Source organism: Chaetura pelagica, unplaced genomic scaffold (assembly GCF_000747805.2).
Source record: "Chaetura pelagica isolate M959 unplaced genomic scaffold, ChaPel_1.0 scaffold531, whole genome shotgun sequence".
NCBI classification, from domain to species: domain Eukaryota; kingdom Metazoa; phylum Chordata; class Aves; order Apodiformes; family Apodidae; genus Chaetura; species Chaetura pelagica.
The window spans coordinates 1,635,391-1,661,340 of NW_009952362.1; the positions used below are offsets into that span (position 1 = coordinate 1,635,391).

At 37.1% G+C, this 25,950-nt stretch overlaps 1 protein-coding gene across 1 annotated transcript in view; it reads right to left on the reverse strand.

The window, feature by feature from the left end:
• The window catches only part of SORCS1 (sortilin-related VPS10 domain containing receptor 1), a 192,479-nt gene that overhangs the window by 104,449 nt on the left and 62,080 nt on the right, over window positions 1–25,950 (reverse strand). The window contains exon 4 of the mRNA XM_010007929.1: window positions 10,432–10,590. Within this exon, the coding sequence (XP_010006231.1) occupies window positions 10,432–10,590 (159 nt within the window). The remainder of the gene's footprint in view (window positions 1–10,431; window positions 10,591–25,950) is intronic.

A 25,950-nucleotide genomic window follows, 5' to 3' on the forward strand; every position in this document is an offset into this window, starting at 1 on the left:
AGGGAAAGCTGACATCTGAAAACTGAACTTTCCTTATCCACATCAAACAATCTATTAATTAACAAAGCAGCACAGCAATCCAGTTTTGTACTTCCTTTCAGAACACAGTGGTAATTGTTGGAAACATTGGATAAGACAAAACAATGGCTCTGCCAGAAGATTTCCACATTACACTGGCTTCAAAAACAGCTTCCAGTAATTCACAGACTCAGAAAATATTTAGATAACATGGATTTCTTTCTTCTTATCATTCATCAATGTCTTAGGCTTTATAAGTCTCTGAACTGAAATCCTATCACACTTGAACACCAGCATTAGTATCAATCAAATTGATATTAACTTGTATGTTATATGTCTAAAACATGTCTAAATATCTTGTACATAGCTTATATCACTGGAATATCAAAGAAGGATTCAGAAGGTGATCAGTGCCTTCAGTAGCTCTTCCAATGACATGTCTTAGTGAGTAATATCTCTAATAAACAAATACTTTAAAGAACAGAATCTTCTCACCATTTTACAGATAAAGGTTGCATATTTCCCCTGAAAAACTACAGAGAAACTGTAATATGTAATATAAAGACTCATCATTAAAATAACTCTCCTAAAGGAACGCGTGGGAGTCCCAAGTGCTATAAACATCAGACCTTCACTCACTTTTATGGAGTTAAAACAAATTACACTAACTGAGAATTCATCTCTCTCTTTAATTTGCCAGCAGTCTTATTTGGCCTTGTATTTTCTTATTAGTCTAGATGCATTTTAAAATCTCCAAAACAAGTAGCTAAATTATAACCTTTGAGAGCCTAATGTTCTCTAGGCATCAGACAAATTTGATTCATTCTGATATATCTGTTATCAGTGATGGTATGAGATTATGACTTAGAGGATCCTGCTTGCCTGCCTGGGTTTGACTGCATCACAAAGTTGAGATCTTCTGACATAAACTCACATATTCAGGACAAAAAAAAATGAGCTATTGATAATTTCATAAAGCATTGCACACAGACATGCACTGCAATAAAACTGTGCTGTGGACCACTTGTTTCCCTTACAATCATTGGATTTTGCCAGATTTTTCCAGCCAAAAATCTGGCTCTTATGAGGCAGTTGAATTGTTTATTTGGCTGTTGAACCTGACAGGTAAGAAAGCATGACATCAACCAAGTGTTGCTAGTCAATGCAGCTAAAGAGCAGTCCCCATTCCTACCCATTTCCGGCAAGTTCAGTGCTCCCCAAAGCCAATTTTATGTACTGATTTCATCTCATACAAAAAACATTATGCACATGGAAATTCAGAATCTGGCTAAAGATAAGGTGATTTAAATTGCATGCTGGAAGTGATGTGAGTGTAATACTTGGAGCAAGCTAGTAGTTCCCATTATTTTTCTTCTGCTTAAGAAATTTCCTCTAAACAAATTATAATGGAACATGGCATGAGGTCCAAGTTTCTTTGTTGATTGGATTTGCAAACTTTGGTATTCTTACATTCACAAAAGAAAAATGTCTCTTCCTCTCCTCTCTAGTTTCCATGAAAGCTCCCCTTATTCTTCTTAGACACAGATCTGACCAAGGGAATTCAACTTTCACTACAGTATTGACTTAAAAAAGACCAAAAACATATGCAACTGGGAAACTCTCGCAGAACATCTTTGAAGGAACTGGGTTTAATTCAAATTCAACACCTTCAGTTCCCTGAGAGAGTTCCTACTGGTCAATCCTCCTGATAGTTTCTTCACATATGCTGACTTCTTGCCTCTTAAACTTCCTCATGTTTCTGAGATGATTAGAACTAACCCCGTTTGTGATGTTGCAACCTCACCCTTTCAAAGAGAATTTATTCACACATGAAAATCTCCAAAACACCAGTGCTCCTAAACCGCAGATTTTGTACAGATACACAGATTTTTAGATTACTTTTTCCTCATCTTCAGTATATTTTATTTTTTTTAAATTTATCATACTTTCACCAAAGAATACAACATTTCAAAAGGACAGTTTATCTTTAATTATAAACATGAGTCAAACTAGATGAAGATAACACTTTCTGAAGATGCAACAATGTAATTTTAAATAAATGCAGGAAAGTCCTTCTTCTTATCTCTGCTCTTTTATACTGAATAATTGTACTTCACTACCACCACAGGTGTATTTGAAGAAATTTCTAGTCTTCTACAAAGTTTCATTCTACTCAGTGCTCACAGAGGCATTATTCAAATGTTACTCAACTGTGAAAGACCATATTTAGAACTAACCTAAAACCCTCAGGAAAGCAATGAGCAATAGGATAGACATCACATGGACTGCACTAATTTAAGTCTCTCTTGCATTTCTTTTGCTTCTATTCAGTCTGCAGAAATGGATGGAGTTAGTGCAACAAGTAAGGACCTAATTTTTAACATGTTTATATCAGTATCTACAGTAGTACTTTATGATCTTTCAGACCATTATGCCCTTGGATCTATCTGCTGCACGTGAGCGAGACAGAATGAACAAGGACTTAGATGCGCACATTCCCAACATGCTTTCAGTGCAGCTTACCTGGGTATCAAGTAAAGTACATTAATTTTAAAGAAACAACTGCACAGGGCTTTTCTTTTTCAAAGCAGTCAAAGGATGGGAGGTATGCTGCTATTCCCTGAATCACACCATTCTTCATTTGGAAGAGCTATGGACTAGTCTTGTCTCTTCAAACACTGAATTTAATAGGACAGTATGTTCTGTATAAATGGAATCTGAAACTGTGCATGGTAGTTCTTTCCTAGAATACCACATGATCCAAGATAAAAAGTCTTATGATCCAGGACCCAAAAATAGGATACAAGGATGATATTAATTTATATCCCTGGTCCCTGATCTAATTGTAGGTTCCAGTGTTAAGATGCTTAAATATCCTTGAAGCAATAAAGTTCAGAGGACACTGTGTAAACTTTGAACATTTCAAGTTCCAGCAACGTATTAATCATGCCATGTATAAGTCATCAATAAGGGTACCCAATCATTACTGTCTATTGAATGGCAATGGAAATGCATCAGAGTGATAAAGCTTTTGTGTACCTGCTTCACAGCCCAGCCAAATACCATGGAGGTCTCTCTGGCTGCTTTTGTTGGTGAACCACACGTTGCTGTCATGTAGACTTGTTCAGTGTGATTGTAAAGCATTGGTTTCTTTACTGCATTTGCATCAGATCAAAGCATCCTGGAGATGACCATCAGCTTTCTTCCTACCTATCCCTCAACAACTCTGAACATGTTCTCAGATGTGAGCCGTGTCAGCTGGTGTTCAGGTTTTCTGGCAGTTTGCAAGCAACTATATGGTTGCATGGTGCCTCCAGCATATTCAGCTCCTATGCTAAAAAAATTGGCAGGAAACACATTTTTGCCAGCAGATGTTTAAAGGAATCTGGCTGGCATATGTATTTTAAAGCCAGAAGAAACAACTTGTATCATCAGTTTGTTCTCCTCCTAATAAATTCTGCAGAATCTTTGCCACTAACAAGTAGAGAGAATTATTCAGCCTAACAACTGATGGCTGAACCAGATTGCATCTTTTGGAAAGACATCCAACCTCAGTTCTGAGGGATGATGAATCTACCACTCCTTGCTATGTTGTCCTCAAGGTTAATTCACTTCTCTGTTAAAAAAACACTATCTCTGTACCAGGTAGTAAGGTATCCTGCACTTGCTTTTTGTTGTGTTGTAAATTTACTAGGTAGGTTCATAACTGTTTAGATATCTGCATTAAATCAATACGGTTTTGTTTTAAAAGTATATCATATTAAAAGGAGAACAGAACAGAAAAGGCTCATTAACAGCAGAATTTAGGAGAAGTGTCAGAATTTTTATGCACACATGCATAGCTTTAAATTTAAAAACAAATTGTTATTGCTTATCATTCGCATTACATTAAAACCTATGGCTCCAAGTGAATTTAATGTTGACAGGCATTTTGTATAATAAAAAACTGGAGACATGTTAGAGAGTACAATCAAAACAAATGACAGAGAAGGGAGAGGTGAGTCACCTGTAGCAAGGGAAGGGAGTTGCTCAACACAACAGAGATCAGTAGCAAACCTGGTGACATCAAGTACATTTATTTACTCCTAATCCAGTGAGCTGTCCAACTCTGACAGAAAGGAAAAAAAGTGTGTTTATTTTTTTTCTTGGAAGTAGGAAAACTGGAATTATATAGAGCACAGCAAACCTTGCAGAGAAACTACAGATCTACCCATACCTATAAGTATGCATCCAAGGATCCCAAGCATCAAAAGAGTAATCTCTCTAAGGGGATGATATTTGTACAGATGGATAAGCAAGGACATATCGATTTGCCTAAAGAAGAGTAAGTCAGTGGTAAAGAGCAAGTGATTATTGCTCAAGAGTCTTTCCTTCTGTTTCATTGATCACAATCCTGGCCCAGAAATGTACCTTCCTCTCCGGACTGCCAGGCTGCCACTGAGCTTTGCTAGTTGAACTTTTTTGTTGTTGTTGTTATTATTTATTAGAGGAGGAAACAATGTTAGAGATTCCTCCCACTTTTAATTCCATTATTCTAAATTGTTACTCCAGCACATTGTGCTTAGTGAAGTGTGTAAAAGACTGATGGCTACACTACAAAAGCATATTGTGCAACATAGTTTTTATGCAGGCTTATGGCCAATTAAAAACAAACAAACAAAAACAAACAACAAAACAACAACAACAACAAAAAGAAAAGATACAAACTGACAACATTATTCTTCTTGCTGAGATAAAGCTGAGGAATGGAATGAATGAGAAAAAAGAAGGAAAACTAATAAAAGAACAGCTGGATGAATTGTTTTCATGTCCCTTCCTTGTTCATCTTCAGTGTGGTGGTTACCACTAAATGCTAATCAGTTTGCCTAGAGATAACAAGGCATATTTACAGAGTTGTGTGCAAGATGTGTTAATCAGGATGCCTGACAGGTTTCTGTGCTTAGGGTCTTCACACTAACAGCATGCACAGTACAACCTGTAAACATGGATGTTTCTGTGCACAACTGACCACTTACTTAGAAACATAACTGAATGGAAAGGCTTAAAAATAAGGGTTAGCATTCACAAAGCCTTTGTGTGGAGGGCCCTCTCCATCCCTGGGACAGGTGCCGGTAACCCAGAAAGGGTATCTAAGATCGTGTAGAAAGTGAGACATTGCAAAGCCTGGGACAAATACATTCTAACATGCAAATTCCTTATCACTTTTAATCTCCAACAATATGCATTAAAGAGAATCAACTCTCCTGGAAAACTGGCTTGGTTCATTAGTGGTGCCCTAAATATTAACACAAACAGTGTAGATTGCTGCAGGAGTAATGTCATAGAGAAAGGGAGAGTTATTCACACAGTCTAATGTTAGCTTTATGCAAACTAGCTCCCTGTTTTTGTCTGTAGTCTGTCAAAAGAAATAGGCTTTTCCAGAGGATGATTCAAAGTGACTAATGCTTACCACTCTAGAGAAGCTTTTTTCTTCTCCATTAATTTTACATGGGATTAGCCTCCTTCAGCTAACATTAGCCCGTGAATAGTCCTCTAAATATTGTCAGCAGTGTGGGGGAAAAAAATAACAAAAAACCAAAAATGATGTTGCTTGATGCTAATGGCCTTTTTTTAAAAAGAACTATGATTCAATTTCTGATAAAATAAAACTGTTTTATTCTCCTTTCTCTAGTCTAGGTAGGCAGTGACTGTTGCTACTGAAATTGAGAGGATGTAAATAGAAACAGAATAATTTAGGTTGAAAGAAACCTCTTGAAGTCCCTGCTCTGACACAAGCAGGATCACCGTCAAAGTTAGACCCCCATGCAGTGAAATGCAATGTTTTAAATAATTAATTATGTCCAAAATAGTCCATGACACCTTGAAGAGTGAACACTGGCTACATCCATGCAGTTCATCTACTGTCAGACACAAGCATTAGACCAAACACACGGTCAGACAGGGATGAAAGTACTTTTAGGAACTGGCCTCTCTCTCACACAGACATTCTGTGGCCATATGCATCCTTATCTCTATTCTCTATCATCCATGATATCTGAACAACTTTCTCTCACATTTGAATGCACATGTAGTAGATCTCCTTTACTGTAGAAAACTGAAGAAGATTAGATGGTTTGATGACATAACGTATGTTGTCCCACAAGCAAAAGAATCCTGATTTGCTAAACTTCAGCTCTTCAGCTATACAGCCCGTTATCAGTCCCTAATTCATTGCCCTCCAGCATGATACACACAGAGTAAATAAAGGTAGACAGATGGAATCAGATATTTGGAAAAGGCCAAAATGAAAAACTTAAGGAAAAAAAAAGCAAATATAAACCTCTTCATTTATTAGTGCTTTGTTGACAGAGCTACTTTATTCTGGGGTGCCTTGCTTTTCAAGAGTTCATTTAAAATAAGAAAGAAGGAACAACAAGAACTCCATTTAAAACCTGCTTTTACAGCCTCTGTTTCAGCTTTCAGTGCTAGAGTGCCTTTGTACATTTGCTCTTGGACTGGTCAATTACAACTCTGCATTTTGCCCATCTGTCTTGTGTTTCCCAATTTCACCTGTATTTCATCTTTTCAAACAACTCTGTTATTCATGGCTGATTACTAACTGCTTCTCTGTGTGTCTGCCCCATCTGATGTCTCCATGTGAAGTAGAGGCTCTTACAACCCACCCTATGATTACACACCAAACCACTTTTGAAAGTTATACATAAACAGTACTCCCATAAAATAGAGTCACTAAGCCTACAAGCAAGCTGATTAAACCCATGAGAGCTCACACATTGAAGACCCCCAACAAGCTTTTTCCTCACAAGCAACTCTACTGTTTTTTCCTGATTTGCACCTCTTACACAGAAAATGGAGAAGCATGCAGTAGGTCTGCAATTACGTGGTAAGAATCAGCCTTGTAACAACTGTACTTTCAGACAGAACAATAAGTGCAATCATGAAGCAATTAGCACAGACAGCAGATGGTTTGCTGCTCTTTTTTTTTCTCAGGACTGGCAGGAAAAAGCCATGACTGAATAAGGGACTGGTCTGTCAGCAATGGTGATTCAAGTCTATTGCACAAGGCAGATACACATGGGAGAGAGATGTGAACAAAAACGACCAAGTCACTGAAGTTTAATGAGTTATAACTCATCAGCTGAACCCCAGTAATTAACCACATTCACCCACACACAGCACCCAAGAAACTGGGACATAAAATTACTTCCGTTTACACAAATTTCCCTATTATTGAGTAAATCTCTATTTAACCAATCAACCAAATAAAATACCCAACAAATAAACAAACAAACAAACCCCAAAGACCCCTCCCCAAACACCAAACAAACAAAAAATGTAGTACTTATCAAAGTGATAGACTCAGTGGGCTGTGAAGAGATTGTGGGATGATGCTATGCGACCCATTTCCTGTTCATTACAGCTGAGCAATGAGAGGTACACACTAACTGTTGGCTTTGCCCTCATCAGTTCTGAATTGGATGGAAAAGTTCCAAGAATCAGAACAGTCATAACCCAATGTGATTCCTCTCTCTGCAGCTCTTGCTTATTCATCACCTGACTCTCCTGGTTCCACCTGCTGCAATGGTAAGATGCAAATGAATAGCAACAACAAAGGTGTCTTGCTAGAAGGATGTAGACGAGCTTTCTAATTGATTTTAAAAGGCTGCAACAATCCTAACTGGTCAGAATCCATATCTGATATCAAAAGGTAAATTCCTTACCACACAGATATGTTTCCCTTGCTTACTCAGGCAACTCTTAGTGTGCACACAGTGCTTGGAATCCAAGGAGTAATAAGTTCTCTTTCCTTAAGTACAGCCTTAGCACAAGATCACAAAATGGGAAACTGCAGTGTCATTTGTTACAAACTACCCCACGGCTCCCATTGCAATTATCTAAATACCTGCAGGACCTCATAATTACTCTGAAAAAATTCTGCCTTTGGATATACAAGCATGAAAGCAATGGGAGTCATTTACACTTAGCCACAGGCTGAACTTGACCCTTAGTTTGAGTTACATCTCATTTAGACCAAGCTGATTAATACTCTTTGCCTGTTGGTTACCCTCTATGGTTCTCGGCCAAAGTTTGTTGAAGTAAAAAAATGTATCCATTAGGCTTCAAAGTAGAAATCAGGCCTGTGGCTGATACCCATGCAGAGTACTTTTAAAATTTTATTTGAGATTTAATTGGTACAGATCTACAGATCTTGTTCTACATGATTTTTTTCTTGCAACTAAAGTATTGAATTACCAACAGCTATCCAATTTGCTAATCAATGTCATAACACAAAGAAATGTTACTGTACAGCCTGTACCCTCTCACCCAAAATGCCCTATACATACCACAACAACACTGATGTCATAAATTCATTGTAACACACAAAAAGGCCCTTTGTTCTTATATCTGGATTTTTGTTTAGGATTCTATGGAAGAGTGGGAATTTCCTACAGAATAGTAACAATATACTTGCTGGTAGCCATCTACCATAAAGTAGATGAGCATTAGCTGTATGGAGTCTAATTCAGAATTGTTTCCTGAGCAGGCTGACCACCACAACAACTTAAATTAATTTTCTACCGTATCCCAGTTTTATTTGACAAATTTACCACTGAAAGTTTCACTGAGCCTCATGTAATAAATTTCCTCTTACTGACACACAGTACCTTTCATTCCAAAGGATCCTAAAAGTCAGCAGAGACAAGATTCTGTCCAGTTTCATGTCAGTCCAGAGAATTCAACAGCCAAAAGGGAAAGGGAATATTTTGACCCTGTCTAACTACATATTGAACATCCAAAAGTAATTTAATGTGTACGTCCCTCTGGGACAGAATATAACCACAGTTATATCATATACACTACAAAATGCTGTAACAGGAGTGAGTGAAAAGTATTGCACAATTGACTCCACGGGAAGAATTAGGCATTTCCTATAGTTGGGAAGGTTATCAAGCTTCTGGCCTAGAAGGATACTAGTGTTGAGGTTAAACCACAGGACTTTCTATTCCAAAATTCCTATAAGATAATTTTGTGACCTTAGCTATTAACTTCTTTATGCCTTCATTTTTTCAGGCTTATTGTAATAGTAAAAACAATGGAAAATTGGTTGTTTAATGTCTGTAAAATGAATTCAAACACATGGATGGAAAATATCATAGAATTAGAACTTTTATGTTGTTATTTTCATTGATGCATAACCTGAACAATTCAGCCAATATTTTGATTATTGATTAGGTTCACATTCTCATAGATTCACCATGTGTGAAAAAAGAGACCACTAAACTACTTTGTATAAAGTCTTATACATTAGAGGCCAAGATATTTCACTCTTTTACACTTGCTTGGAGCTCAGCAAATTCTTTTTGTCTATTTACCAGTTTTATTCAAAAATATCAAAATGTCAGGGTGTGAAGTCTGCCATTTCTCACAGCAGTTTGCTCCAATTACTAGTTACTTCACAGTTAAATCTATCACCTATTGACTCCCAGCCATCAATTCTGTTAGAAGTTTTCTTGCTAGCTCACAATGTTCACTAAGACTTTGTCTTCCTCCATGGAAATACTTATGCACAACAATTCAGTTTATCTTCAATCTGCTTTTTTGGTAAACTAAACAGATTGAACTCTATAAAGTCTGTCACTCAATGACTGGATTTTGAGTATTGATGTGCCTGATTTTCAAAATATTCAAACAATGAGGTCTCTTACAATCAAGTACTGTTATGTTGTCTTAAGTTGGACACCAAAAAATCAAGGTAAATCTTGTAGTATATTTATTTGACTGATGGATTACCCATATTGAAGGAATTGGACCTCAAAGGAAATTGATTCACCCCTACTTTTCTCTTAGAAAATCAAAGGCTACTCGAAAATATGCCAGCCATACAGCAACAAGAAATATCCTGTTCTTGGAGCTGATGCTAGGATGGAATAAGAGAACTGTCAAATAAGAGGACAAGAAAACCTCATTAGAGGTTGCTATTCCTATCATGAATGATCCTAGCTGTTTTCTCTGCCTGTTGCCTGTCACATAGTATTGCAAAAAGGAGTGATGAACAACAGCAGACTTCCAGGTCAGCCACTGAGGGCTAGGCCCCAAGAACACAGTAGGTGCCCATGTCTTTTTCTTTGCCCTTTACATTGAGGCTTACTCAATATTTCTTGCTTGGAAATACCAGTTTGGCATTTGCTTTAGTCTATTTTCCAGTTTTATTCAAAAACATCAAAATGTCAGGATGTGAAATCAAGTTTGGTATTTCCAAATTTCCACTGTGAATACCAGTTTGGTATTTCCAAATAATGTCCTGGTATTACTCCAAAGACTGCCCTGAATGTTCTGCAGCAGTTACACAGACTGATGAAATCCTAGGTTGTTCCTAAGCAAACCAAGCGATTTGGTGCCAACGTTTCTTACCTTCTGATCTTGGCTGTATGCTAAGATCCAATCTTCCTGTTTGGGATGGAAGAGCAGACTGTGGATGTAAAAGTTCAGACGGTATTTTTGATAGGTGGCCCCTTCATCAGAACTGATTAGTAAACTGCTCTCAACTTCTGGATCAGTCAGCAGCATAATCTATATGGAAGGGAAAGGTGAAAATACAGTGGTGGAGTCAGGAGGAAAAATAAGCAAGTAAAAACTTCAGATAAGCTTATTAGATACATGCATTTCAAAATGTTTCAATATAACATCAAAACTAAACATAGCCAATCTTTCAGAAAGGAAAACAGTGTATTTCAGCTATGTATACAATATATATAATATATATATACACAATCAAGTAGACAGAATAACTTTACCACTAGTTAAAACAGACCTAAATGAAGTTATGCTTAAGTTCTTAGAAAAAGCAAACCTTAAATTTGTAACACTGGAGTGCAAATGTATCCAGTTAACAGACAGCCACTGTGGGCTGCTAGGGTCTTCATGAATGACCTCTTGGAGTGGCAGACAAAAAGCTAGGTATTAACAAAAAAAAAAAAAGACAAACACAGAATGATCTCTAATGGCTCAGAGTTTTGTTAGACTCTGGCAGAATTTTCAGAGATGACAGTTCCATTGCCTGAAACGTTATAACCTGGCTGTCTGCAAAAGCAATCTTGCTTTGGCAGGACAAAGCATTTGACAATGCGCTGGGTTCTTTCCATCTCCAGTTTCTATGGTGTTGTGAATTATAGATTCAGTAGTGTATAAAAAAATAATCTTTGCATAACAAAGTTGCTTTCTAGCTTTGTCCAAGAGTGTTAGTTCAGGCATGAGAGAAGATACACAGCTTGCAGTTGTAGCTACTTCTCCCCATTAACTGTGGTATTAATTGGTCTGCATTGCTGATGAATCAGAAGGAATAATGAGATAGTCCTCTCATGTGTCTTTGCATGAGAGAATATATAGGTTTTAGCAGCAGCAGAAGATAATTCCAGTATTTCAGCAAGTATTTAAAAAGTAACACCCCTAAGGAATAGGAATAAGGTACCATGTATGACAGATCCGAAAAGTTCTGAAGAATATTTGCCTGGGAAGGTATTAAAGCCTTTGGGTTGGTTATTATTATTATTGTTGTTGTTGTTGTATTTATTATTATTATTAGTGCTGGGGCTGCTGTTGCTTTGCAAATGGCAGATACTAATTTGTTATCAGACAAGCCTGAAATGAAAGGATCCATACTTGTCATCTCTCAGAGCAAATTTCTATCTTGGTTTGGGCACTGCAAAAATCACACACACTCAATTTCCTTCTCCTTCTTTAATTTAGACAGTCAGAGTTAGATATTACTTCACTTACTATCTATGAATTATAGGGCCTCATAAACCTTTATGATAGACACCAGATGCTAAAGAACTATAAGTATGTGAAGGTATAAATACACATATAATCTACACAGAAAATGTCCTTCATTATTGGGTAGCTGCCAGAGGTTTTTATCTCTAGAAAACCCACTGGTAGCAAAACAATCTGCCTGTGATTTTTAAGTTTAGGGTTCTTCAAAATCCCTCAACTTAAATATCCTGAGTGATCTTAGACTGGCCACATTATCACACTCCTTCTCTAATGTAAAATCGGGTGATGTTCCCATTCTATCATAGAGACATAGTCTCCTTTTTTTTCTCTAATATACTTTTGAAATCTTGTAATTATTAGAATCAAACAATCTTATTTTTATTTAACACTTTCAAATACATCAAACATATCATTGAGGTGACTTCTAAACTGAAAATTGCATGATAGAATGCACTAATAATCAAAAAGTCAATATATAGATAATCTACTGTTACTCAGTAGCCTATCCAGCTTCTGAAGCCAAAAATTAATTGTGGTATTCAGCAGTCAGCACTTTTTTCTTACCAGAATAATTTCTGGGACATTGTTTTTATGGTTAACATTTATCCATTCAGTACTATGATTCAGGCATTACAATTTTCTTATTTTTTATTAGTTCCTTCTTGAACAGGTTTTGTTTATGTTGGTATTTGAAAATATCACAACACAGCATTAATTTGGACTATCGCAACTAGGGCAGAAATAAGCACAAATCAATGGGTTTGATCCGAGCTCCCTTAAGTTAATAAGAGTCTTGTCACTGACTTTGGATTATGCCTCTAAGGCAAATTGTTAATCAAGATCTACTCTAGTCTCACACATTTCCTTCTACCTGCACGCTGAACTCATCTGACCTCATCACTGTCACATCCAAGCACATCAAGGCCCTAAAACATCTAAGTCAGGCCACTCCTCTGAAGTGTTCTTATCTCCATTTCTTAGAAAGGGAATTGAGAGACAAACTGTTGAGGCACTGAAGCATCTAATTCCTCATTCAATCAATAAAAATAAAGTGCCTAAACAGACTTGCCAGCACTACTGAGTTTGGCTATTATCTGATAACTACCACCCTGGGCTATTACTACTGTGTTTTCAGGTCTCCAGACACCTCAGCTGTTGCACTGTGATAACCAGCCATTCCGTACATATGAAGTATCTCAAGAGACTTTGGTTCTGCTCCATATGCTAACTGCAATAGTGTTTTAGATGTGGTGGAGCTGTGCAGAGGGCATGCAGAGTCAGACACAGGGGAGGGAGTTGATGGATGACTCTCTAGCCACTGGTCTGATTTTTAACTATGAAACACCGACTTCCAGTGCTGGGACTGCATTGTCTGCTCCACTGTAGTACCACGCATTTCCAGCCACTTTGCACAGATGTTATAAGCCAAAACAAACTAGAGCTGATTAAGTAGTCACTGCTTACATTACAGTCAAAGCACTACATTTCTTACAAGATGAGAAATGAAAACCAGAATATAAAATCAGGAGTACACCTAATGTGCTCCAACCAGTACGGGACATTTAGCTCTGAGTATCAGGTTAGCACTGCTCTAATGTCAGAGCCTCTGCCTCCAAAATGCCCACATTGCAGATAAGATGTAACCTCAGCATCAACCATTTCATTCTACAAACCCACTTCCACTGAGCTGCACTACATGCTAATGTAGTTGCAGCCACATTAGCTTAGTTTTATTGCCTACATTACCTGGAACATAAATGAAAAAGGAAGGAAAGTAAAATTAATGTTCATGGTTTTGATGTTGCAGCATTTAAAATACAGAGTAATGGCATTTTAGAATTTTCTTTGAAATAAATGAAGCCAATTTTTTCTTTGAAGTAGTCTGTTACCTATTGACTTGATGTGGTTGCTCATACAGAAAATCAAAGTGGACACAGTTTTGTTGGGCAGGAAGTATGGAAAATAAAAACAGTAACAACAGCAATGTAAGTCTAAGTTCAGAAGTAATAAATTTTATAGCTAAGAATATCTAAGATAAAAGATTAGACAGAAACTATTTTTATATATTTTCAGATTTCACTGTAGAAAACATGCTGTATTTCCTTAAATGTGAGCTCCTCAAAGGAGCTATCTTCTTGCGCTGTTTCTGTATAGTACCTAATACAACATATCACTGCTTTCCCAGCTAACACTTATTTCTGGACAAGTATATTCTAGACATCATTGAGGAATCAATATGGCTTTTGCACATGAAAAATCACACCTTAAATCTATCCAGGTTCTTAGAGCCTGCAGGGAAAGACAACCCAGGTGATGAAGTTTAATAGGATTTTTTAGGGGCTCCCTTACCAAAAGATCTGAAATTGTAATGGGATAAATGGCCTTTCCACACATTAATTTATGGTTAGAACATCAGCATCAATGATTAGGGAAAAATCTTTCAGTTTCCATAACGGGGACAAGAGCTCTTTTGGAATTTCCCTTTGTGAGGTTCAATTTATTCATTATTTGGAAAGAAGGAAAAAAGGAAAGATAGGCAACAAAATTTGCTGATAGCAGTCATGTATAGGGAAAAAAGAAAAAGAAAAAAAAAAAGCCATCTATGAAGATCTGTAAAAAGATTTTGCAATACTGAGTACCTGAGCACTAAGATGACAGATGACATTCAGTAATGATGTACGGAAAAAAACCCCACAAAACACATGGAAAAAAGCAATCCCAGTGTAACAAGACAGAACAACAAGCTCTGTAAAGATTTCTTTTCAGGAAAGGAGTCACAGAATCTTAGGGGCTAGAAGGGACCTCAAAAGATCACCTAGTCCAACCCCTCTGCCAGGCAGGATCACCCAGAGCACATCACACAGGAACTTGTCCAGGCGGGTTTTGAATGTCTCCAGAGAAGGAGACTCCACAACCTCTCGGGGCAGCCTGTTCCAGTGCTCTGTCACTCTCACAGGAAAAAAGTTTTTTCAGATATTTACATGGAGTCTGGAGGTTTCAGTTAAGAGGTCTGTGAAAATAGAATCTCAGTCCTCAGATCCTATCAAAAAAACCTCAAAATTATGGCAATAGGAATTATTAGGAAAGAATTAACAGCATAATAAACAAAGCTATTAGGCTGCCAAAAAAATATCTCTACATCTTTAATACTGGGTGCCACTCACATCCTCCATTTTAAAACAAAAAAGAAGGCTATAGTAGAAAACCCAGAAGAGCTGTAAGAGTTTGCTCCTTGAGCAAGAAGAGCTTGAAGAAAACTATAAAACACTTTTCATGCAAGCAGCAAATAAACTGTTCAACTTCCAAAAAGAGATGAGAGGCAATTTGACCAAAGTCTACAAAACTATGAATGGCCTGGAAATACTTAGAGAACAATTACTCAGTCTGTATTAACACAAAACTCACAAGCATCAAATGAAATTATCACAAGTGAGACTGTCCTGGTTTGAGCCAGGATGAAACCAATTTATACTTTTTTTTTAGCAATTTTGCTTTTCAGTTAAGTCTCTTCTGAGCAACTACACTTGCTGAAATTAATGGCATCTTTTTCAGTAAGTGTCTGCCTCTAGGACTGATAACACTTGATGTTTATAGTTACTGCTAGAGAATAATATGCAGAATCATGGCCACTGCTTGGTTCTCCTAAACATCTTATTGTACAGAAACACAAGGGAGGAAAGGGGCCACACCTGTGACCCTCCTTCAGGGAGAAGCAGACCAGACAAGTGACTGAAACTGATCGAACTAAATATTCCATCATACTCAAGTATGAATCTGAAGGAGGGTCCATGGCTTGCATTCTGGCAGGACTCTGTCCATTGTCTGTGTTTGATCCCTATCTCTGATTTCCTGATTCCCTGCATTCCTGCATCCAGCTCCCATCTGCCACTGACTCCAGGAGCCCAGTTGAGACTTTTCCTAGGGTCTGTCCTGCAGCCTTGGGAGGTGATATGAGCATTATCAGGGGAAAGCAACAGTGGTTCTCTCTATATATTTTTTATTTTCTTTTTTATATTTCCTGTTTCATTAAAGCTGTGTATTTTAGTTTCCATCATGTAACTCTCTCTCCTTTATTGTCTTTCCTTTCCTTGTTGGGGAAATGAGAGGGGTTAACAGCACCTGTCATTCATTTGATTGCTGGCCCAGCCTTAAACAAGGACAGAAATACAAAACACAGGTGAGGTCATGATTTTTAACTCAGTTAAAATGTGGAACTTCTTGCTAGTTTGTTGCAGATGTCAAAAGTTGATATGAATAGGAAAAAAATGAACAGATAACATTTCTGAAAGAAAAAACAAATAAATAATATAAATTTAAAAATATCACTGTTGGTTCAAGAATCTGAACCACAGATGGCTGAATTCTGGGAAAATATATAAGAAAGTATTATTATATACTTGCCCTAATCTGACACTTCCCAAGAGAGAGAGAGAGACTGGTTAAGATTCAGTCTGGCTTAGTGTGGCTGCTCTTTTATATGTCACTGTGAATGAAAATGATAAATGATAACATTATCAGCTTGGGTGGGCCAATCTAGCAATCTCTTTTGTGAAGACATGGGCCCATCATTTTTATTCTGACAGTTTTTAAACTACTTCTGATTCCCCGATTCTAAAATAAAGCTATTAACAACAGGAGCAAAAAGAGGCATACATATCTGCATTTCACTTCCAGCAAAAGGGCTTAGTAAATGCAGACCAACATCAGAGTGCCTTTTGTTTGGTTTATTGTTGTTTTACGATTAAACAAAAATGAAGAGTGAGGATAAGCCAAGACTACTCTGCAGCAAAGATAATTGCTCTCTGTTTAGATCAGTGCTCACCAATGATCTAAATCTGCTTACTCATACCATGCACAACAAGCACACGTTGCACTTCAGCTAGATTGAGATTTCTCTCTGTAAAAAAACTCAATAAAGCCAACATGGGCTTTTGCAAACCAAATGTGAGGCATCTTTTAATCATCTGTCCCCTGAAAAGAGATAAATTTTGTTTTTCCTAGAAGTGACAAATGAACACAAAACATAATTTATAGATCTTAAACAATCCACATTCCACCCCCTGCATTTGGGTGCTGACTCTGCTGATGATAGATTGCTTTGACAATTATGTGGATTTTTGCTGTCCTCACAAAGGAACCCAGAAACGCTTCACAAGAGGATTCTCATTTTGCTTCTACATGTGGAATCATGATACTAATAAACTGTCCTGAATGCTACATCAATGGTTTAGTCAAAACAAGGCCAGAACTACTCTCAGTTGTTTACTTTAGCATCTCGTACCTCCAGTTGGACCAAGAGCATAATATCAATGAAACAGAACAGCATGAAAAACATACAAAAATTATTTATAAATTCACATGTTCTTTCATGCACTTCTGATATACAAACATATCTGAATTATATTATCTGACCACAAAGAGGGATGAAAAGCAAGTTGAGTCAGATCCACTAAAAGAACCTTCACCTTCTTTACCTATTACATGCTTCACGCATACACCCAACATTAGTGAACCACATGGAACAAGTAACATTTCTCAGAGAAAATCGTAAGAGCTGAGTATAGCAAAAGGGGAAACGAGCAAGGAAGAGCAGACATATCCTACTCAACAAAAGCAGGGCATTTCTCACTTAAATTCTTTATGCATTTGCATCTTTTTCCAGCTTCTCTGCATGCCAGTTACATTTTTTTTATATGACAAGTGATTGCAAGAGAATCAATGCTATGTAGTCCCAGCAAAATTTCTACCACTGTACATATCACTTCTGAATTTGGATTGCCATTTACAAGGCAACACAACTGTGTAAAGAAAGATCCTGGTTGTTCAGATTTAGCAATTCACACATGTATTTCAAAGCCCTGCTTTTAACTAATTGAACTAAGTCATTGCTTAAGCTTTCTCATGACCTAGAATAAGAAATAAAATTAAACAAGGCAAAGAAAGGATCTGCTTTGGCTATGACTTTCTGAAATAAATGCAACTCTACTATAACACAAATTACACCAACTTCTTTTACAGGACTGAGTTGCTGGAAGCAGTAAGTGGTTGCAAGAGGCACCGTATTAGGGAAAAAACTATAACAAAAACCAACAAAACCAAAAACCAGCAAGCAACCCTCAAGCATTTTTTTGGGTATTGACAAAGAAGAGATTGAAGCTTGAAAAAGTTTAACAAGCTTTACTCATGGGCCAACGTTAACTCTGTAGAACCACATTCATGAGGAATTTCACCAAATTTTGGTCCAAGTCTCTGCTTTAAAAAGATTGGCTAACGGTATCAGCACCTATGAAGTAGAGCTGACAGTTTTGAAGATGTCTCTAATGCCAGCTAAAAGACAAGGTTAGTTGCTGAGCAATTTCATTAACATGCTATTAAAATAATACAACAATAATTTAATCAAGGCACTGAAGTGTTTTACTGCCAGAAGTTCTTCTTAACCTGGAAAATGCTTTAATTTTGTAGGGAAGGAAAAGACTTCAGTGACAGAATAACACTTTCAACACTCACAAAAAACCATCATTTAGTAATATAATTGAATTGATTTGAATGATAACCTGGTGTGGAATGGTCTCAGGGATCAGTATAAATTTCAGCTTTAATAAAATAAAAAGATTTGCGGACAAGTTATTTTGCAGCTACAACCCAGTGACTTTTTCATACAGATGCACAATCCAAACTTATTACATCAGTCTGTACTTTGCTGATATGAAGGGGAACATACTCCAAATCTCTCTCAAATGAAACTATACTAGTGTTTACTAGGCAGTATAATTCAGATTCAACTTCAGTCCAAATCTGGGCAGTGGAAACTCCAGCAACATTTCCCACAGGAACCCACAGGAGGTCTGTAACTGCTAGGATACCATCTTACTCAAGTCTTGGCTGTTTAAAGGTAGGAGAAATTATGTGGTGAAAAGTTCAGATGGTGAATTCATCTTGTTTGCACACATGAAAGATTTAGTGCTCACTGAGTGATAGGACAGCCTCTTGTCAGCAGAACAGTAGATGGCAAAGGACTATCTTTAAAGAGAGAAAAATTATCACTTGCCAATATTTTTGAAAGCTGGGATTGTATAGTGTTCCTAATAGAAGAATTATTGAGAATTGCATTTGGCATCTTGATGAATGTGGCTTCAAATAAAAAGCTGTCTAGTGGCTGGAAAGAAAAAAATCCATTTACTTTTTCTGCATTAGTGAAGAAGTTCACTATCGGCCAAAAGTGACCACAAAGGAAAGCAGCCAATGAAAGTTCCATTTTTTATTATCTGTGGGAATCCTCTGGGGTTGTTTTACCAGACAGAAAAAGTGAATGTACAACAACAAATATAAAAGAAACACTGCATAACTTCCCCTTAGCCAAGTTTCAGAAAGGGATCAAAATAGTAATTTCCAAAAAAATGCTGATTGCTTCTTTAGTACCACAGAATAGCACAATTGTTTAGTGAAACTCCAAAACAACCACAAAAGGAAGAGGAAGTATTTTTAGAAGAAAATTTTACCTTAGGAATATCCCTGCCTTATTGTTTTGCACCTAGCTAGAAAACAGCATGCATCTACACATGGAAGTTATCACAAAATACATGTGATGTCAGTAGCTCTTCTGCACAGTGTCCTGTTTAAAGGTTTTAGAATACTTAAAGTATGAACAATTTTACTCATTTTTACAGCATATACTTATAAGTGGCTAAGCAAAGAACATTAAAAAGCTACTGAACCCCCCCACACACACATATACTAACCAGAAAGGAAATAACAAACAAATAAACAAAAAAATAATTATCCTCTTTTTTAAAAAAGAATATTCCTTTATGCATTGAATGAAAAACACCAGAAGCAGCCCTAGCAAGCATACATTTTAAAATTATACTCCTAGAAACTAAAGCAGCCCTGTTACCCTATGCACTGAATAAGAACATTAATGTGTGACTGCAGTCAGATTGCCAGTGAATAAGTACTAGTGACCTTCTCTATCTTGAACATAGCAAACCCAATTCAGTATTAATGTATTATCTGTATTACTGAACAATTGGTATTATTGTTGCTCAGCTTTCTCTACTTTGACTAATCCTAGCTCAATGTGGTTTCTCTACATTATCTTGATTTTCATATCTCCAAAGTTCCACGTGTAGCATTGGGTCAATGTGGTACAGACTCAGAAAAGCAAACATGAGGCTGAGACACTTGTGCAGATGTGATTCAGCTGTCTTCTCTGTTAATCCCTCTTGATTCTAATGGAGTTGCAAAGAAAGTCCAGAGGTATGATGGGGAAGAAGATTTTTCCTAAGACAGTAGTGTACAATAATAATCCCCCCCTACTCTGAACTTGAATTCAGAAAACATCTGAAGCACCAGGTGGGATGGGACAGATCCTATTTCTATCAAAATCCAAAAGAGGGCAGTGCACCTACACACACTCCTGGTTTATTACTCAGTTTATCAGCATGGGGACATTCATCAAGTGGACAGTTTGCTACCTACAGCCTTTTCTCTGTGGCTGAGCTTTGGCAGAAGCCCCATTCTCAAAAGTGCCTCCTCACCTTGGACCAGATCTGAAAAATTCAACTACTATATTTCCATTAAAGATGAACAAGTTACCTCATCTGCACGTCTTCTGTGTGCTGCTGAGTCACTGCTTGTGGGCTGGACTGTGAACAGAGAGAAATACTGTCCTTCACTTTCCTAAGAGTAAGCTGCAATCCCAGCAGATATGGTGAATTCCCAAAATATATGCACATCCTTTGGGGTACTAACTTTAACTAAAGGAGGAAAAAAAATGAGATGGGGAGAAAGGAGTCCCTGAAGATTAGCATCACTTTTTAAATCTCAGCTTTTTAAAGTGCAGGTTCCATTTTGATTTCTCAAGAATTGAATGAAAAATAAAGATTCTACATTTTGTCCTCACTTGAGCTAATGCACCTAGTGTCTCAAAGAGAACTGTGAAAAATGAAAAAAATTCTTAGTGGTGTCATCCTTATACAAAAATAGAAATTTAATTTTAACACAATAAAGAAAACATTTCCTTAAAATGACTTAATACATACCTGCATAGTATTTCAGAGCCACTTTTGCTTTCTATAGATTTATAAAGTGATTTCTAAATTACATTGTCTCATCTAGTTAGATCAAGACCTCTGGAGGTCTTTCACTCCAAACTCCTGCTCCATACTAAGCCAGCTGCAAAGGTACAAACAAATGTTCAGGGCCTTGTCCTGTCAGTTTTCTAATATCTTCAAGATTGGAGATTTCACAGCACTTTGGGCCTATCCAACCTTAAAATGTTAAGTGCCCATTCAGCATTAATATTAATTTTAGATATCTGGAGCTACAATGTCATTTTTGGAGCAAACAAGAACATCTTCAACTGTAAATTCCTTATAAATTAAAGGTCCACCATAATTTATAAGAGCTTTGGAAGCTAGAAGTGCTGTATGAGCCCCAAGTACCAAGGTTATTTCCACCTGTTATGATCCTGTAGTGCTGAAAATAGAATTCATCAGGTTCAGCTCCTAATCACATGCATAAACATTAGCTCTAGAGAAATCAGTTCTGGTGGAAAGAACATCAATATATTAAGCTTCTCATGTTTTTCAAATCTCCCTGAAATCAAAATCTAGATTCTTATCTCTTCATTCCACAGCCCATTTAGGTCTAATTTAGTAGCCTGACATGGAATAAAATGCTACAATTCCTGTTTCATTATATTTACAGAGTGTTATCTCTTCTTATACATACATTCATTATATTTTATTATCATATTTTGAGAAGAAAAAAACAAACCCAAAAAACTCAGAAAAGCTGAAGTACTGTGAGCACTTTATTTTGGACAGTGCAAACTAGTTTCAATTATTAAACGTTTGGGTTTTTTGCGACAGATGTTCTGTGTTGTACCAATCAGGGAATGTTTTTTTGTTTGTTTTTTTTTAAGCTGAGATAGTTTTACAGTTTTACTTCCTCAGAGAAAAAAACAAACCTCAGCTTTCCAGAGATCTGGAATGTGTCATGTTCACACATATTGCCTGCACTTCGTTCTGTTGCTCAGTAAGGCATTCCTTTCATTAAAGAATCTCATGAGATTAATTAGTTAATCTTCACTCCAGCTTTGTGGTAGAAAAAGAAAGTGCACACATCCAGAGGCAAAATTACTTGGACAAACTCCATTAATCAATCAGTGGCACAACAAGAAAGAAGCCACTTGCACTGTAAGCGTATTACAAACAACAGCATCTTCCAGCCCCAAATACTGGGGCCTAAAGGTCATTAATCCTAATCAAAGCAAGAGGAGACTCTTGGCCTAAAAGTATAACAACCTAAGCAGAGCTACAAAAGGGACAGGGAAAAGAAGGATACTAAGGGAGTAATTTTGCCCCAAAGAGAGAGATAGCAATAAACTCACAATGCACGTGATCCTCCTCCTTCTCACCATCTCCTCTAAAATATACTTGACCTTCAAGAGCTTTGAACTCAGTCCTAAAATCAGCCTAACAGCATGGGTGACTGATACATCCTGACTTGTAACGTCTGTGTACATGTTCACTGCATAGAGCCAGTGGGGTGTACCCACTGGTGTATAGGCAGGGACAGGCTGAGGAAAAAAAAGTCTCTAACACATTGTGAAGATATACAAGCTGATGGCCAGGCAGCTGCTCAACAGGTTTCAACCCCTGACTACAGGAAATCAGAAATTTACATGGCCTGAGAGATCTATAATTTCAGGAGTTTCTGGTCTGTTTATTTTTATTAGGCCTCATGAACACTCAGATCTTTATATGAATCTTTTATCAAGCCTATAGGGAGACTAGTCCAAGGCAAATAAAGCTCACTGTAAAGGAAATGTCTCATGATATTAATCTTTTATGTCCCTATTTCCTACATGATGCCTAGTTTTCCATTTCCCCTAGTTATGCCTCTTTCACATGCACCTACAGTTAGGTTTTCCTCTTCAGAGAGACGTTCTCAGACATTTCATTGCCTTCAGTCAGTCTCTATCCCAAGACATACATACATGCTCTATACAAGCTCTAGTAAAAATGCTGTAATAAAGATTATTACACCACTGCAAGAAAGACTCAGACTGAGCTAGACACACAGGCAGGGACAGGTTGCTCAAAGATCTATTTGAGATCTACCTGGCATTCACCCTGCCTATACCCACACACAACTCCATTACAGCATGGAATCCACTTCCTCATGTCAGGGATATTCAGAAAAGCAAGGGAAGAGAAGGCAATGGTGATGAGATGCAGCCATGAATTTTAAAAAATGTTAACATAGTAAACAATTTTAAATAGCAATGTTGATGGTCTGCTGGTTGTCTCTGCTACGCCACAGTTATGCCAAGCTTGGACAGATGGTCAATTCGCTAAACACTTTCACAGCCAACTATTTCAAGCCATGCCACTTGCCTCTGGCCAGCCCTGGCACCTGAATGGCACTGTACACCACTGTATCCTTTAATATTTCAGAGGCTCTTACTCTTGCCTGTTTTTCACAACATACCCAAAGTGAAGAAACAAGATGAGGGGTCATCACAAAGCTACATGCACCTCAGACTGTGGGCAGAAGTGCCCTGCTGGTCCCAAGGCATGATTATCCATACCTACCCATCTCCACCTCTCTGCAAAACATGCTTATCCCTTCATTCCTTACAAATGCTCTCACCTTATTTCACATAAAATCTACCACCTGAAACTATTCAATAAATATGGCTGATTTTATCCAAAGGTTTTTAACCAGTCCATCAGTTCTCAGCTGGGGGCTGATGCTTCCAGCAAGAAGAGTGCTAATGAACCACTGGAACTCAGTAATACCTTTGAATAGTAGCTGTTTGAACCCGGTAGAGTGAGTAAGAAACTGCTATTTTTCCTTCATCTGTTTTGCCCTAAATGGCAAAATTCTTGGAACTGACTTAATTTCAGCTGGTGACATTACACCTGTCTGAAGCAAGCATCAGATTCTTTAGCATCTGCTGCTTTTGTATTCTGAAAGTAAGAAAGCAAAGCAAGATAGAACTTAGAGTATTCAGTTTTTCTCCAAGATATATGTTCTGGTTAGCAGAAGGGAAGGGGGGAGGAAAAATGTAATTTTTCACAATAGTTATCAATATTTTGACAAAAAGTATTTAACATTTCAGATTTGTTTTTCCAGGAAAATATAGGGAAACTGTGAATGAAAATTAAAACTTTATGTACAGTAAAAAAGAAGAGTTTACTATATTGTCTGCAAAAATAACAGTTTTTTTCATGTAGTGGAAGAATTTTTTTCATTTATTTTGCTCATATATTTTATGAAGACTCAGCATTTTCAAATGTAACTACCTGAAAAACAAGAATCTAGCTCCAGAGTCATTAATAAAAATCTCATTTAATTTAGGATTTTGATTTTTGGCTGGCTTTGGGGTGAGAAAAGGAGGTTAATTAGATGATATTTACATTACTTCTTAAAGCTTTTCTATGAACTCTGAAGTCTAGAAACCTTATTGTATCAAAAAATGAAAATATTTCAGAATTAAAAAGTATTCTACCAGTTGACAACTTTAAAAATGCCACATACCATAAGACTCCTGACAAAACCATAAGAGTTGGCACCATAATTCCCACACTAAGAGTTACACCTTTTTTTGTCCTGGGAGATGGCTTCACCATCTAATGGTTGCTGACAATATTTTCTGACTAGATTTAAGCAGAATTATTTTCAAGTAATTACCTATCTTTCAACACATATCTATGCAACAGATGATGATACCAGCTGAGCATACATTACTTTGGCATGGTACAGCTGGTTCTTCTACTTCTTGATTTTTAGGTGTGGAGATAGAAAAAAAAATTAAAATGAGTGAAAAGAGAGGAAGTCAGCATGAATGAAGTTTCTTTCTTGAGAGTATGAATCAGGATAATTTTTCTTCTCTATGATAGTCATCAAAACAAGGTGAGGAGGAAAACCAGACAAAACCAACAAACTACTTTGTGGTGAGTTCTTTGGCTGTGGTGAGAGTGAGCAATGGAATCTGTAATTTTAACAAACAGATTCTCACTAAACCAGACCAAACAGTTCTAGCAGCACATTGAGCATTCCCTCCTGTGCCACTGAAGCTAATTTCAAATGACTGTTATAGAAAAATAAAAGATTTTAGAAATAAAGTTGGTGCAATGTGGAAATGTAAATTTGAACAAGGACAGGAGAGGGTAGGTTCTCTCTCTGCTAACTACAATAAAGGAGACAAGAATGCACTTGGAGGAGAAAACACTGAAGACAGCAGAGAAGCCTGCTTCCACGCTTTGAGTATCCTGCCCTTCTCACAGTCATCTTTAGCCAGTTCATGTGCTTATACAGCTGGAAATCCTTCCTTAGTCACATAATCAAGTGCTCCTCTCCCAAATATATGACGTGGCACTTTCTGTACCATTTTGCTGAGGCTTCATGGTTTGTTTCATTTTGGTTTCTTACATGGTAATTCTGAAATAGTTTAAAAATCTGACTAAGAATAAAGCACAGTTTCATAAATTATGTCTTCAGCTAGTTTTTTATGCACATTTATCTGATTTGCTTCTCTCCAAAGCATTTTTTGTATTAATGCATTAACTTCATAATCACTTCAAATTATGTTCCATGTTGCATGAACAATTTGGGAATTAACATCTGCTAGCAAGTTGTTAGCTTGTTGGTTTTTTTTTGTTGCTGTAGTTGATGAACTCAAATTATCCATACCAACTGTGCCTGAAAAGAATTCCACCTGCAATGATAAATAATTCTCTTTATTTTCTGTACTGGTTTTTGTTAAAGGAATTCAGTGCAGCTTGTCAACTTTTTTTCATTACTAGTTTAGATATAACAGTTGAATTACTATGCAGAGTCACTCTATAACACTCTTACACGGTCTTTCACCTACGCAACTAGGTAGCTACTGTGTTAAATGTTTTAGTTCTACTATTACCCTCTGGTTACCATAATGCCAGGTCTCAAATGGAACTACAGTGTCACAGATCACCTGTGGTATCTAAACAACTCCAAAGTGAGTGCTAAGCTCACATTAAGCAAGCACACTGGTGTTCTGCTGACAAAGACTCAGTATAGCTGTTTTTCGCAGAGATTACCTTCTGAGCCCATTCAGACACACGTAGCTGAAAGGTGCTCAGGGTCATATCAAGATGTGGAAAGAGT